Source organism: Pristiophorus japonicus, chromosome 12 (genome assembly GCF_044704955.1).
Source record: "Pristiophorus japonicus isolate sPriJap1 chromosome 12, sPriJap1.hap1, whole genome shotgun sequence".
NCBI classification, from domain to species: Eukaryota; Metazoa; Chordata; class Chondrichthyes; family Pristiophoridae; genus Pristiophorus; species Pristiophorus japonicus.
In genome coordinates, this window is record NC_091988.1 from 97881372 (window position 1) to 97895221 (window position 13850).

The 13850-nt window shown below is 48.1% G+C and overlaps 1 protein-coding gene across 3 annotated transcripts in view; it reads left to right on the top strand.

Moving 5' to 3' along the window:
* Window positions 1–13850, top strand: part of parp3 (poly (ADP-ribose) polymerase family, member 3) — an 86961-nt gene that overhangs the window by 56838 nt on the left and 16273 nt on the right. For all 3 annotated transcript variants that reach the window (XM_070895784.1, XM_070895783.1, XM_070895781.1), the window contains exon 6: window positions 8885–9108. In XM_070895784.1, the coding sequence (XP_070751885.1) occupies window positions 8885–9108 (224 nt within the window). The remainder of the gene's footprint in view (window positions 1–8884; window positions 9109–13850) is intronic.

The following is a 13850-nucleotide window of genomic DNA, read 5'->3' on the forward strand; positions in this document are numbered from 1 at the left end:
TTCACTGGCTATAAAGTGCTGTGGGCCAACCTGTGAAAGGCGCTATATCAATGCAAGTTCTTCCGTTTTCTCTTGTTTAAAATTGCAAGATAATATACTGAGGGAGCAGGTGTTGTGGTGGATGGGACATAGACCTCTCTGCTCTGGGACCTGGGTTAATATATAGGCACTTCCTTATCACGATGAAAGTCTGGGGGCTATAAGATCCTACATCAAATGTGTTTGGGCAGTTCATCGTGAGTAAGTGCCTCCAACACACAAACTTTCCTGAATGTAACACCTTTTGACACTAATCCAAAAACAAAATGCTGCATATGCTGGAAATCTGAAATAAAAAGAGAAAATGCTGGAAATACTCCATGTCAGGCATCATCGGTGAAGAGCGAAACAGAGTTAGCATTTCAGGTCGATGACCCTTCACCAGAACCTTTGTTCTTTTAGTGGTCATCTTAACTTTGAGTCCGCCAATTATAACTTCCCTTCAGTTATATATGTAATAACTCAATAGACTGAATACTGTAAATTAACACAGGTCCAAACCTGGCTCTGCTTTATTAGGGCCCAAAGTGATTACATTACATGGTGGCTGGCCTTTTATACCTGGGCCGCACACACGTGCGCACAGTCCAATGACCTCCGACAGTGGCACCACCTGGTGGCTAGTAAACCCAGGCATACATACATGACAATATGCCCCTTTAAGATATTAGTAACAGTCTTTTTACAAATTGAGATGGTCTTGGGCTTTCCGCTCCTGAGTTGATCGTCTCAGTTCAACTCCAGCCTTGGGCAAGCGTTCTGAGTCTGTTATGACTGGGGGTTGGGTAGCCGATCTGATGGGAGTGGCAATGACCATGTCAGGGATTGAAAGTCCAGATTCATTGATGACAGCGGAGTCCTCCGATGACTGAGGGTAGGTTGGTTGGTCACTGATTGTGTCTTCCTCAGACTGTTCCGGTTCATCCGTGTGCCGCAGCTTTATCCGATCAACATGTTTCCTGCATGTTTGCCCATTCTTGAGCTTGACGATAAGAACATAAGAAATAGGAACAGGTGTAGGCCACACAGCCCCTCGAGCCTGCTCCGCCATTCAATAAGATCATGGCTGATCTGATCATGGACTCAGCTCCACTTCCCTGCCCGCTTCCCTTATCGTTTAAGAAACTGTCTATTTCTGTCTTCAATTTATTCAATGTTCCAGCTTCCACATCTCTCTGAGGCAGTGAATTCCACAGACTTACAACCCTCTGAGAGAAGAAATTTAAATGGGCGGCCCCTTATTCCAAGATCATGCCCTCTAGTTCTAGTCTCCCCCCATCAGTGGAAACATCCTCTCTGCATCCACCTTGTCAAGCCTCCTCATAATCTTATACGTTTCGATAAGATCGCCTCTCATTCTTCTGAACTCCAATAAGTGGAGGCCCAACCTACTCAACCTTTCCCCATAAGTCAACCCCCTCATCCCCGGAATCAAACTAGTGAACCTTCTCTGAACTGCCTCCAAAGCAAGTATATCCTTTCTTAAATATGGAAACCAAAACTGCACGCAGTATTCCAGGTGTGGCCTCACCAATACCTTGTATAGCTGTATCAAGACATCACTGCTTTTATACTCCATCACCTTTGCAATAAAGACCAAGATTCCATTGGCCTTCCTGATCACTTGCTGTACCTGCGTACTATCCTTTTGTTTCATGCACAAGTACCCCCAGGTCCCGCTGTACTGCGGCACTTTGCAATCTTTCTCCATTTAAATAATAACTTGCTCTTTGATTTTTTTTTTCTGCCAAAGTGCATGACCTCACACTTTCCAACATTATACTCCATCTGCCAAATTTTTGCCCACTCACTTAGCTTGTCTATGTCCTTTTGCAGATTTTGTGTTTTGCACATTGCTTTTCCTCCCACTTTTGTATCGTCAACAAACTTGGCTACGTTACACTCAGTCCCTTCTTCCAAGTCATTAATATAGATTGTAAATAGTTGGGGTCCCAGCACTGATCCCTGCGGCACCCCACTAGTTACTGATTGCCAACCAGAGAATGAACCATTTATCCCTACTCTCTGTTTTCTGTACATTAGTCAATCCTCTATCCATGCTAATATATTACCCCCAACACTCTGTTACCCTCCTTGGCCGTAACAGTACCGGCGATCCATTTGGGACCTTGACCATAATTTAGTACATACACAGGATTGTTAATGGAAATGTCGCATGACACAGCAGCGCGATCATGATACCACTGCTGACTTTGACGTCTGTATTTAACGTGATCGTTCAAATCAGGGTGGACAAGAGAGTGCTTGATCTTGAGAGCTCTCTTCATCAATAGTTCAGCAGGGGAGACCCCGGTAAGCATGTGGGGTCTTGTCCTGTAACTAAGCAATATGCATGACAAGCGAGTCTGCAGTGAACCTTGAGATACATGTTTCATACTCTGCTGGATGGTTTGGACAGCACGCTCTGCTTGACCATTAGATGCAGGTTTGAATGGTGCTGACCTCACATGTTTGATACCATTGAGTTTCATGAACTCTTGAAACTCCAGACTAGTGAAGCAAGGTCCGTTGTCGCTCACAACAATGTCGGGCAGACCATGAGTGGCAAACATGACACAAAGGCGCTCAATTGTAGCTGTGGATGTACTGGATGACATGATTATACACTCTATCCATTTGGAAAATGCATCTACCACAACTAAAAACATCTTTCCCAGGAAGGGACCTGCAAAGTCGATGTAGATCCTGGACCATGGCTTAGATGGCCATGACCACAGACTCAGCGGCGATTCCGCTGATGCTTTACTTGGCTGCATGCAAGTGTTGCACTGATGCACACATGATTCCAGATCAGAGTCAATTCCAGGCCACCATACATGAGACCTGGCAATGGCTTTCATCATGACAATACCAGGATGAGTGCTATGTAGATCATGTACAAATTTCTCTCTGCCTTTCTTGGGCGTAACAACACGATTACCCCACAGTAAACAATCTGACTGAATGGATAGTTCGTCTTTGCGATGGTCTCATCACCCATTTACTTGGGTAAGGCAGACCAATCACCACTAAGGACACATCGTTTCACAACTGATAACATCGGGTCCTGGCTGGTCCAGGTCTTAACTTGTTGGGCCGTGACAGGGGTTCCTTCACTTTCAAAAGCATCCATAACTAACAATAGGTCTGCATGTTGTGGTCTCCACCTCCGGTGTGGGCAACGGCAAACGTCTCAGTGCATCTGCACAATTCTCGGTGCCAGGCCTATGACATAATCATAGGCAGATAATGTCAGCGTCCACCCCTGGATGCGGGCTGATACCTTTGTTTTCCGAGAATAATGAAATGATCAAACCGAAGACCAAACAGGTACTGGTGCATCTTTTTAGCCCCATACACACAGGCTAATGCTTCTTTTTCTACCATGCTGTAGGCTCTTTCCGCCTTTGACAAACTTTTTTAGAAGCAGGCGCAACAGGTTGTAGTTTATCCGACTTATTAGCTTGTTGGAGCACGCAACCAACTCCATATGACGAAGCACCACAGGCCAATACTAGACACTTACACGGATCATAATGTACCAGCAGCTTGTTAGAGCAAAGCAGATTAGTGGCTTTCGCAAAAGCTCTATCTTGAGATGCACCCCAAACCTAGTTGTCGACTTTTCTTAGCAGCATGTGCAATGGCTCGAATGAAGTGCTCAATCTAGGTAGGAAATTACTGAAGTAGTTGAGTAGACCAAGAAACGAACGCAGCTCCATCACATTCTGAGGCTTGGGTGCATTTTTGATGGCCTTGATTTTTGAGTCTGAGTGCTATGTAGATCATGTACAAATTTCTCTCTGCCTTTCTTAGCAGCAATTTTTCTCCCCAGGAATTCGACTTCTGGTGCCATGAAGACACACTTTGTACATTTCAGTCTGAGTCCCACTTTGTCCAGACGACGTAGAACCTCTTCCAGGTTGTTCAGATATTTGGTGGTGTCACGACCTATGACCAGTATGTCATCTTAGAACACGACGGTTCTGGGGACGGACTTCAGTAGACTCTCCACATGTTCCTCTGAAATATGGCTGCAGCCGAGCAAATTCCGAAAGGACACCTGTTGTAGATGAACAGTCCTTTGAGTGTTGATGCACGTAAGTTTCTTCGACGTCTCGACCAGCTCCTGTGTCATGTAGGCCGACGTCAGATCCAGTTTAGTGAATGACTTCTCCCCGGCTAGCATTGCAAACAGGTCATCAACCTTCGGTAACGGGTATTGATCCTGTTTTGAAACTCGGTTGATCGTAACCTTGTATTCTCCACAAATCCTGACAGTGCCATCACTCTTCAACACAGGAACAATGGGGCTGTCCCATTTGTTAAATTCGACCGGTGATATGACCCCTTCACGCTGGAGTCTGTCCAGTTCGATTTCGACCTTCTCCCTCATCATGTACGGAAACGCCCGAGCTTTATGCTGGACGGGTCTTGCATCTGAGTCCACATGGATCTGCACTTGGCTCCCGTGAAATTGCCGATGCCTAATTCAAACAGCGAGGGGAACTTGCTCAGCACTTGAGCACATGCAATATAATCCTCCGACGACAATGCTTTGATATCGTTCCAATTCCATTTGACTTTTTCTAGCCGATTCCTGCCGAACAGCGTTGGACCATTGCCTGGAACAATCCATAACTGTAAATCATGCACCGCACCATCATACGATACCTTGACTACTGCACAGCCAATCACGATTATGAGTTCTTTAGTGTACGTACGCAACTTGGCATTGACTGGACTCAGCTTAGGCCTCACAGCCTTAGTATCTCACAGCTTGTCGAATGTTCTCTGGCTCATTATTGATTGACTGCTACCCGTGTCCAATTCCATCGGTATCGGCACACCATTAAGTTTCACATTAATCATTATCAGTTGTCTCTTTGTTAGGAACGAATACAGTTCATACACTTCCTCCTCTGGTATCTCGGATTGCATATCCGGATCCACGCTATATTGGTCATCATCCTCCATGTGGTGTGTCGCAGCACGCTTGCTCAGTTGCGGACACATGCGCTGGAGATGCCCCAGTCTCGAACAGCCTTTACAAATGTACTGTTTAAACCGACACTGATGAGGCCGATGACTGCCCCCACAACGCCAACACAGTGAAATTGGATTCATTCTCGTTGGCAGACTTTGGGCAACCACAGGTTTCGCATACGCAGTCGAGTAGGTCCTGCCATATGCAGCTCTGCCAAACGACGATACAATCTTGTTTACAGTACTTGCCGAGTTCCGATTTTTCGATGATATCTGCTTTTAAGTTTTTCCCCGTCGTCATGCATGCCTGGGCAATTGTGATGGCCTTGCTCAAATCCAGCGTCTCCGTCGCCAGTAGCTTATGCAGGATCACCTCGTGGTTGATGCCGATTACAAAGAAGTCCCGGAGCATGTCTCCCAACGAGTTTTCAAAATTACACAGTGCAGCTAGGCGTCTTAGGTCGGCAACGAATTCCTGACCTTCAGAACAAACGTGCATGTAGAAGCGATATCATGAGATGATGATGCCACCTTCTGATTTGAGATAGTCACGTACCAGAGCACACATTTCCTCATAGTCCTTGTCCTATGGACTTGCAGGCGAGAGAACATTCTTTGAGTCCATAGATTTTCGGACCGTAAACGGCGAGGAAGACCGCCCTGCGCCTAGCTGCGTCAGTGGGTTCCTCCATTTTGTTGGCCACAAAGTACTGGTCCAGGCGAGCTACAAAATCTGCCCAGTCCTCACCCTCCACGAATCTCTCCAGAATTCCAATTGTGCTCATTTTTGCATGCGAAGATTGTTAAGTTACCTCGTTGCCAAGTAACTCGATAGACTGAATACTGTAAACGCCTGTGCAAACCTGGCTCTGCTTTATTAGGGCCCAAAGTGATTACATTATATGATGGATTGCCTTTTATACCTGGGCCGCACACACGTGTGTACAGCGCAATGGCCTCCGACAGTGGCACCACCTGGTGGCTAGTAACCCCAAGCATACATACATGACAGAGAGGTTGTGATAAAAACTATCAGATCTCCTCTTAATCTTTGCAGAGAAGAAACATTTATTTCACCCAATTATTTAAGAACATAAGAAATAGGAACAGGAGTAGGCCAATGGCCCCTCGAGCCTGCTCCGCCATTTAATACGATCATGGCTGATCCGATCATGGAATCAGGTCCACTTCCCTGCCCGCTCCCCATAACCCATTATTCCCTTATTGGTTAAGAAACTGTCTATCTCTGACTTAAATTTATTCAATTACCCAGCTTCCACAGCTCTCTGAGGCAGCGAATTCCACAGATTTACAATCCTCGGAGAAGAAATTCCTTCTCATCTCAGTTTTAAATGGGCGGTCCCTTATTCTAACATTATGCCCCCTCGTTCTAGTCTCCCCTATCAGTGGAATCATCCTCTCTGCATCCACCTTGTCAAGCCCCCTCATATTTTTACATGTTTCGACAAGATCACCTCTCATTCTTTTGAATTCCAATGAGTAGAGGCCCAACCTATCTTCATAAGTCAACCCCCTCATCTCCGGAAACAACCTAGTGAACCTTCTCTGAACTGCTTCCAAAGCAAGTATATCCTTTCTTAAATATGGAAACCAAAACTGCATGCAGTATTCCAGGGGTGGCCTCACTATTACCTTGTATAACTGTAGCCAGACTTCCCTGCTTTTATACTCCATCCCCTTTGCAATAAAGGTCAAGATTCCATTGGCCTTCCTGATCACTTGCTGTAGCTGCATACTAACCTTTTGTGTTTCATGCACAAGTACCCCCAGGTCCCGCTGTACTGCAGCGCTTTGCAATTTTTCTCCATTTCAAATAATAACTTGCTCTTTGATTTTTTTCTGCCAAAGTGCATGACCTCACACTTTCCAACATTATACTCCACCTGCCAAATTTTTGCCCACTCACTTAGCCTGTCTATGTCCTTTTGCAGGTTTTTTGTGTCCTTCTCACACATTGCTTTTCCTCCCATCTTTGTATCATCAGCAAACTTGGCTACGTTACACTCAGTCCCTTCATCCAAGTCGTTAATATAGATTGTAAATAGTTGGGGTCCCAGCACCAATCCCTGTGGCACCCCACTGGTTACTGATTGCCAACCCGAGAATGAACCATTTATCCCGACTCTCTGTTTTCTGTTCGTTAGCCAATCCTCTATCCATGTTAATATATTGCCCCCAACCCAGTGAACTTTTATCTTGTGCAGTAACCTTTTATGTGGCACCTTGTCAAATGCCTTCTGGAAATCCAAATACACCACATCCACTGGTTCCCCTTTATCCACCCTGTTCGTTACATCCTCAAATAATTCCAGCAAATTTGTCAAACATGACTTCCCCTTCATAAATCCATGCTGACTCTGCCTGACTGAATTATGCTGTTCCAAATGTCCTGCTACTGCTTCTTTAATAATGGACTCCAACATTTTCCCAACCACAGATGTTAGGCTAACTGCTCTATAGTTTCCTGCTTTTTGTCTGATTCCTTTTTTAAATAGGGGCGTTACATTTGCAGATTTCCAATCTGCTAGGACCTTCCCAGAATCCAGGGAATTTTGGTAAATTACAACCAATGCATCCACAATCCCTGCTGCTACTTCTCTTAAGACCCTAGGATGCAAGCCATCAGGTCCAGGGGATTTACCTGCCTTTAGTCCCATTATCTTACTGAGTACCACCTCCTTAGTGATTGTGATTGTGTTAAGTTCCTCGCCCCCCTATAGCCCCTTGACTATCCACTGTTGGAATATTGCTAGTGTCCTCTACCGTAAAGACTGATACAAAATATTTGTTCAGAGTTTCTGTCATCTCCATGTTCCCCATCACTAATTCCCCAGTCTCGTCCTTTTCGGGGCCAACATTTACTTTAGCCACTCTTTTCCGACTTATATACCTGTAGAAACTCTTGGTATCTGTTTTTATATTTTGTGCCAGTTTACTTTCATAGACTATCTTCCCTTTCTTAATCATTTTTTTTAGTCATTCTTTGCTGGCTTTTAAAAGCTTTCCAATCATCTGTCCTCCAACTAGTTTTGGCCACTTTGTAAACCCTTGTTTTAATTGGATGCCATCCTTTATTTCTTTAGTTAGCCACGGATGGCTATCTTTTCTTTTATACCCTTTTCTCCTCACTGGAATATATTTTTCTTGAAAGTTATGAAATATCTCCTTAAATGTATGCCACTGTTCATCAACTGTCCTACACTTTAATCTATTTTCCCAGTCCACTTTAGCCAACTCTGCCCTCATACCTTTTGTAGTCTCCTTTATTAAGAACATAAGAAATAGGAGCAGGAGTAGGCCATACTTGGGCCTTCTCCACCATTTAATATGACTTAAGCTTAGTACGCTGATTTGAGATCCAACTTTCTCGCCCTCCATCTGAATTTGAAATTCAACCATGTTATGGTCACTCATTCCTTCCAAATGCTCTGAACAACATCTTTACTGATCGGCATCAACAGCTGAAACATTGAGCTGTGGGAACCGAGAAGGTCCCAGGTTCCATCACTGCTCAGTGCTGAGTTACGTCATCTTGGCTGAGGTGAACGTAGGGCACTGGACTCCGCCTCAATCAGCCTGGCCGAGGGAGAGGGGGAGGATCCCTGCCCTGATTGCTATCCATTAGTAATATTTTTTTTGCAAGCACATATATTAGGGTGTTTGGTAAGGGTGGAATTTCTCTCCAAGTTCCTTACTCTAAGCTCACATTAAGAGAGACCACTTGAAGAGTTACCGCGGTGGCAGGGTAGTGGGTCCTTAGTCTGGCAAACCCCTTCAGGAAAGGAGAAGGTTGCTGCCCTGCTCTAATGATTGCTCTGTTTGCTATGGGTCCAATCAGATGTGAAGAAGATGCCTCTTGGGAAGTTGAGCAAGCAGCAAATTGCCAAGGGGTTTGATGCATTGGATGAGATGGACGAGGCTTTGAAACAACCCCGCAACAAAAAGATGCTGGAAGAGCTGTCCTCCAAGTTCTACACGATCATTCCACACTACTTTGGGCGCCAGAGACCCCCCGTGATCGATACTGCAGATGTGGTCCAAGCCAAAAAAGACATGCTGCTGGTAATTGTCATTGAATGTAGGCCAAACTGTGCTGTGTTTTGTTACTAATATCAGTCTGGATTCTATAAGCAGGCATTGGATAGAAACAAGGCACTTCAGTATCTCTCTCTTGCTGTCATACTCCATAGGAACATAGTAGGCCATTGAGACCCTCGAGCCTGTTCCGCCATTCAGTGAGATCATGGCTGATCTGCGACCTATCTCCATATACTCGCCTTTGACCCATATTCCTTAATACCTTTCGTGCACAAAAAGCTATCAATGTCCGATTTAAAATGAACAATTGATCTAGCATCAATTGCTGTTTGCGGAAGAGAGTTCTAAACTTCCACCACCATTTGTGTTTGGAAGTGTTTCCTAATTTCTCTCCTGAAAGGTCTGGCTCTAATTTGTAGACTGTGCCCCAACCAGCAGAAATAGTTTCTCGCTATCTACCCATCTGTTCCCCTTAATATCGTGAGAACTTCGATCAGATCATCCCATAACCTTCTAAATTCCAGAGAATACAACCCTAGTTTATGTAATCTCTCTTCGTAATTTAATCCTTGGAGTCCGGGTATCATTCTGGTAAACCTACACTGCACTCCCTCCAAGGTCAATATATCCTTCCTAAAGTGTGGTGTCCAGAACTACTCACAGTGCTCCAGGTGTGGTCTAACCAGGGCTTTGTACAGCTGCAGCATAACTTCTACCCCCTTGTATTCTAGTCCTCTAGATATAAAGGCCAGCATTCCATTAACCTTTTTGATTATTTTCTGTACCTGTTCATGACATTTTAATGATCTATGTACCTGGACTCCCAAGTTAGCATTTAGGGTTAGGGTTAGCATTTAGCTTTTCAGCATTAAGAAAGTACTCTTCTATCATTTTTATGTCCAAAGTGGATGACCACACATTTCCCGATATTGAAATCCATTTGCCACCGTTTTGCCCATTCACTTAATCTGTCGATATCCCTTTGTCATTTTGTGCTTTCATCTACCATGCCGTATATCTTTGTTTTGTTGGCAAATCATCTAAGTCATAATAAATACTTCAAACAGTTCAGGCCCCAGCACAGATCCCTGCGGGACACCACGAGTCACATCCTGCCAATTAGAGTATCTGTCCATTATCCCTACTCTCTGACTCCTGCCGCTCAGCCAATTTCCTAACCGGGTCAATAATTTTCCCTCAATTCCATGAGCATCTACCTTAGTTAACAGTCTTTTATGTGGGACTTTATCAAATGCCTTCTGGAAATCCATATAAATAACATCCATAAATATTCCCCTGTCCACTACTTTAGTCACCTCTGCAAAAAATTCAATCAGGTTTGTCAGGCATGACCTACCTTTCCCAAATCCATGCTGGTTCTCGCTGATCAACTGAAAATTCGAGGTGTTCAGTCACCCTATCCTTAATTATAGACTCGAGCAATTTCCCGACAACAGGTGTTCGGCTATAATTCCCTGGTTTCCCTCTCGCACCATTTTTAAATAATGGAGTGACATGGCTAATTTTCCAATCTAAAAGAATGGTTCCACAATCTCAAGACCTTTGGAAGATTATAGTTAGGGAATCTGCAATGTGCTCACCTACTTCCCTTAAAACCCTGGGATGGAAAACATCTGGCCCTGGGGCTTTGTCACTCTTTAGTGCTGTTATTTCCTTCATTACTTTTATTTTAGTAACATTAATTTTATTGAGTCCCTGTCCCTGATTTAGTTTCCTTGGGATTTCCGACATGCTATTCTCTTCGTCGACTGTAAATACTGACGTAAAGTAATTATTCAACATGTCCAACACTTCCTTATTATCATTGCCAATATTATCGCTTTCAGTTTTTAAGGGGCCAACGTTGCTCCTGACTACCCGCTTTTTCCTCATATACTTGTAAAAATTCTTTGTGTTGAATTTGATATCCCTTGCCAGTTTCCTTTTTGTAGCTCTGACTATCTGTTTTGTGACCGTTTGCTGTTTCTTTGGGCTGAATTTTAACCACCATTCTGCACCATTTTTTTTGGTCTACGCTTTTTTTTGCAGCAGAAAACTAAAATTTGCAAGTTTCGCCAAAGTTTATGTGCCATTGTAAAGTAGGTACGTCCGATTTTTTTAAAAATTCCAGATTTTTAGATGTCACTGGGGACGGAACCTGCTGGGTGCGGCATTTCTGGCGGAGGGGGGAGGGCGGGGTGGCTGGGATAGAAGTGGGCCGGTGCGGGGGGAGGGGGGATAGAAGCGGGCTGGTGCGGGGGGAGGGGATAGAAGCAGCTGGTGGGGGGAAGGGGAGATAGAATTGGGCTGGTGCGGGGGAGGGGGGATAGAAGCGGCTGGTGTGGGGGAGGGGGGATAGAAGCAGGCTGGTGCAGGGGAGGGGGGATAGAAGCGGCTGGTGCAGGGGAGGGGGGATAGAAGCGGACTGGTGCAGGGGAGGGGGGATAGAAGCGGGCTGGTGCAGGGGAGGGGGGGATAGAAGCGGGCTGGTGCAGGGGAGGGGGGGATAGAAGCGGGCTGGTGCAGGGGAGGGGGGATAGAAGCGGCTGGTGCAGGGGCAGGGGGGGATAGAAGCGGGCTGGTGCAGGGGAGGGGGGATAGAAGCGGCTGGTGCAGGGGAGGGGGGATAGAAGCGGCTGGTGCAGGGGCAGGGGGGGATAGAAGCGGCTGGTGGGGGGGGGGTATAAAAGTGGGCCGGTGCGGTGGGTGGGGGGGGATAGAAGCGGGCTGGTGCGGGGGAGGGGGGATAGAAGCGGCTGGTGCAGGGGAGGGGGGATAGAAGCGGACTGGTGCGGGGGAGGGGGGGATAGAAGCGGCTGGTGCAGGGGAGGGGGGATAGAAGCGGCTGGTGTGGGGGAGGGGGGGATAGAAGCGGGCTGGTGCGGGGGAGGGGGGGATAGAAGCGGGCTGGTGCGGGGGAGGGGGGGATAGAAGCGGGCTGGTGCGGGGGAGGGGGGATAGAAGCGGCTGGTGCGGGGGAGGGGGGATAGAAGCGGCTGGTGCGGGGGAGGGGGGGATAGAAGCGGCTGGTGTGGGGGAGGGGGGATAGAAGCAGGCTGGTGCAGGGGAGGGGGGATAGAAGCGGCTGGTGCAGGGGAGGGGGGATAGAAGCGGACTGGTGCAGGGGAGGGGGGATAGAAGCGGGCTGGTGCAGGGGAGGGGGGATAGAAGCGGTCTGGTGCGGGGGAGGGGGGATAGAAGCGGCTGGTGCGGGGGAGGGGGGGATAGAAGCGGGCTGGTGCAGGGGAGGGGGGATAGAAGCGGACTGGTGCAGGGGAGGGGGGGATAGAAGCGGCTGGTGTGGGGGAGGGGGGATAGAAGCGGACTGGTGCGGGGGAGGGGGGATAGAAGCGGCTGGTGTGGGGGAGGGGGGATAGAAGCGGACTGGTGCGGGGGAGGGGGGATAGAAGCGGACTGGTGCGGGGGAGGGGGGATAGAAGCGGGCTGGTGTGGGGGAGGGGGGATAGAAGCGGCTGGTGTGGGGGAGGGGGGATAGAAGCGGCTGGTGTGGGGGAGGGGGGATAGAAGCGGGCTGGTGCAGGGGAGGGGGGATAGAAGCGGGCTGGTGCGGGGGAGGGGGGATAGAAGCGGGCTGGTGCGGGGGAGGGGGGATAGAAGCGGGCTGGTGCGGGGGAGGGGGGATAGAAGCGGGCTGGTGCGGGGGAGGGGGGATAGAATTGGGCTGGTGCGGGGGAGGGGGGATAGAAGCGGGCTGGTGCGGGGGAGGGGGGATAGAAGCGGCTGGTGCGGGGGAGGGGGGATAGAAGCGGGCTGGTGCGGGGGAGGGGGGATAGAAGCGGGCTGGTGCGGGGGCAGGGGGGGATAGAAGCGGCTGGTGGGGGGGGGTGGGGTATAGAAGTGGGCCGGTGCGGTGGGTGGGGGGGATAGAAGTGGGCCGGTGCGGTGGGTGGGGGGGATAGACGCGGGCTGGTGTGGGGGGGGGGGGATAGAAGCAGCTGGTGGGGGGGAGGGGGGATAGGAGCGGTCTGGTGGGGGGGGGGGGGTGGGGTATAGAAGTGGTCTGGTGCGGGGGAGGGGGGATAGAAGTGGGCCGGTGCGGTGGGTGGGGGGGATAGAAGTGGGCCGGTGCGGTGGGTGGGGGGGATAGAAGTGGGCCGGTGCGGTGGGTGGGGGGGATAGAAGCAGCTGGTGGGGGGAGGGGGGATAGAAGCGGCTGGTGGGGGGGGAGGGGGGATAGAAGCGGCTGGTGGGGGGGGGGTATAGAAGTGGGCCGGTGGGGGGTGGGGGCGAGGTGGGGGATAGAAGTGGTAGCGGTAGACACCGGGTGCGGTGGAGGGGGGGTTCATGTTCACAAAGAGTCAAATCAATTTTTAAAAATTCTGCTCTTGGAACACTTACACCTGTTATCAAAACAGAAGTTCTTGGGGTGAGAAAAATCAGCAATGACACTACAGGATAAATTCAGCATCCCTCGTTACCCTGGCAACCTCAGTTTTTCCGCTAAGGCCTTAAGCTCCACCCACAGAGCATAAGGACAATTTGCACTGCTCCAATATGAAAGATTATTCTGACGAAACTTGGAACTTTTTTTTTTGAGCACTCAGCCACTAGAAAATCGGACGTACCTCTACAACTGTGCCAAAATATGTCCACGTGGCATTTTGGGCCCTTTGTATATTTCCCCTTTGCCAGGATCTGTGCTATATTTTGTCTTTTTGTATTTCCTTTAGTTCTATGCAGTTCCTCTTTTGTTGTCCATGACTGTTTCTTTTGACAAGTAGAGTTCTTGTCTCTCGGGTATCAAC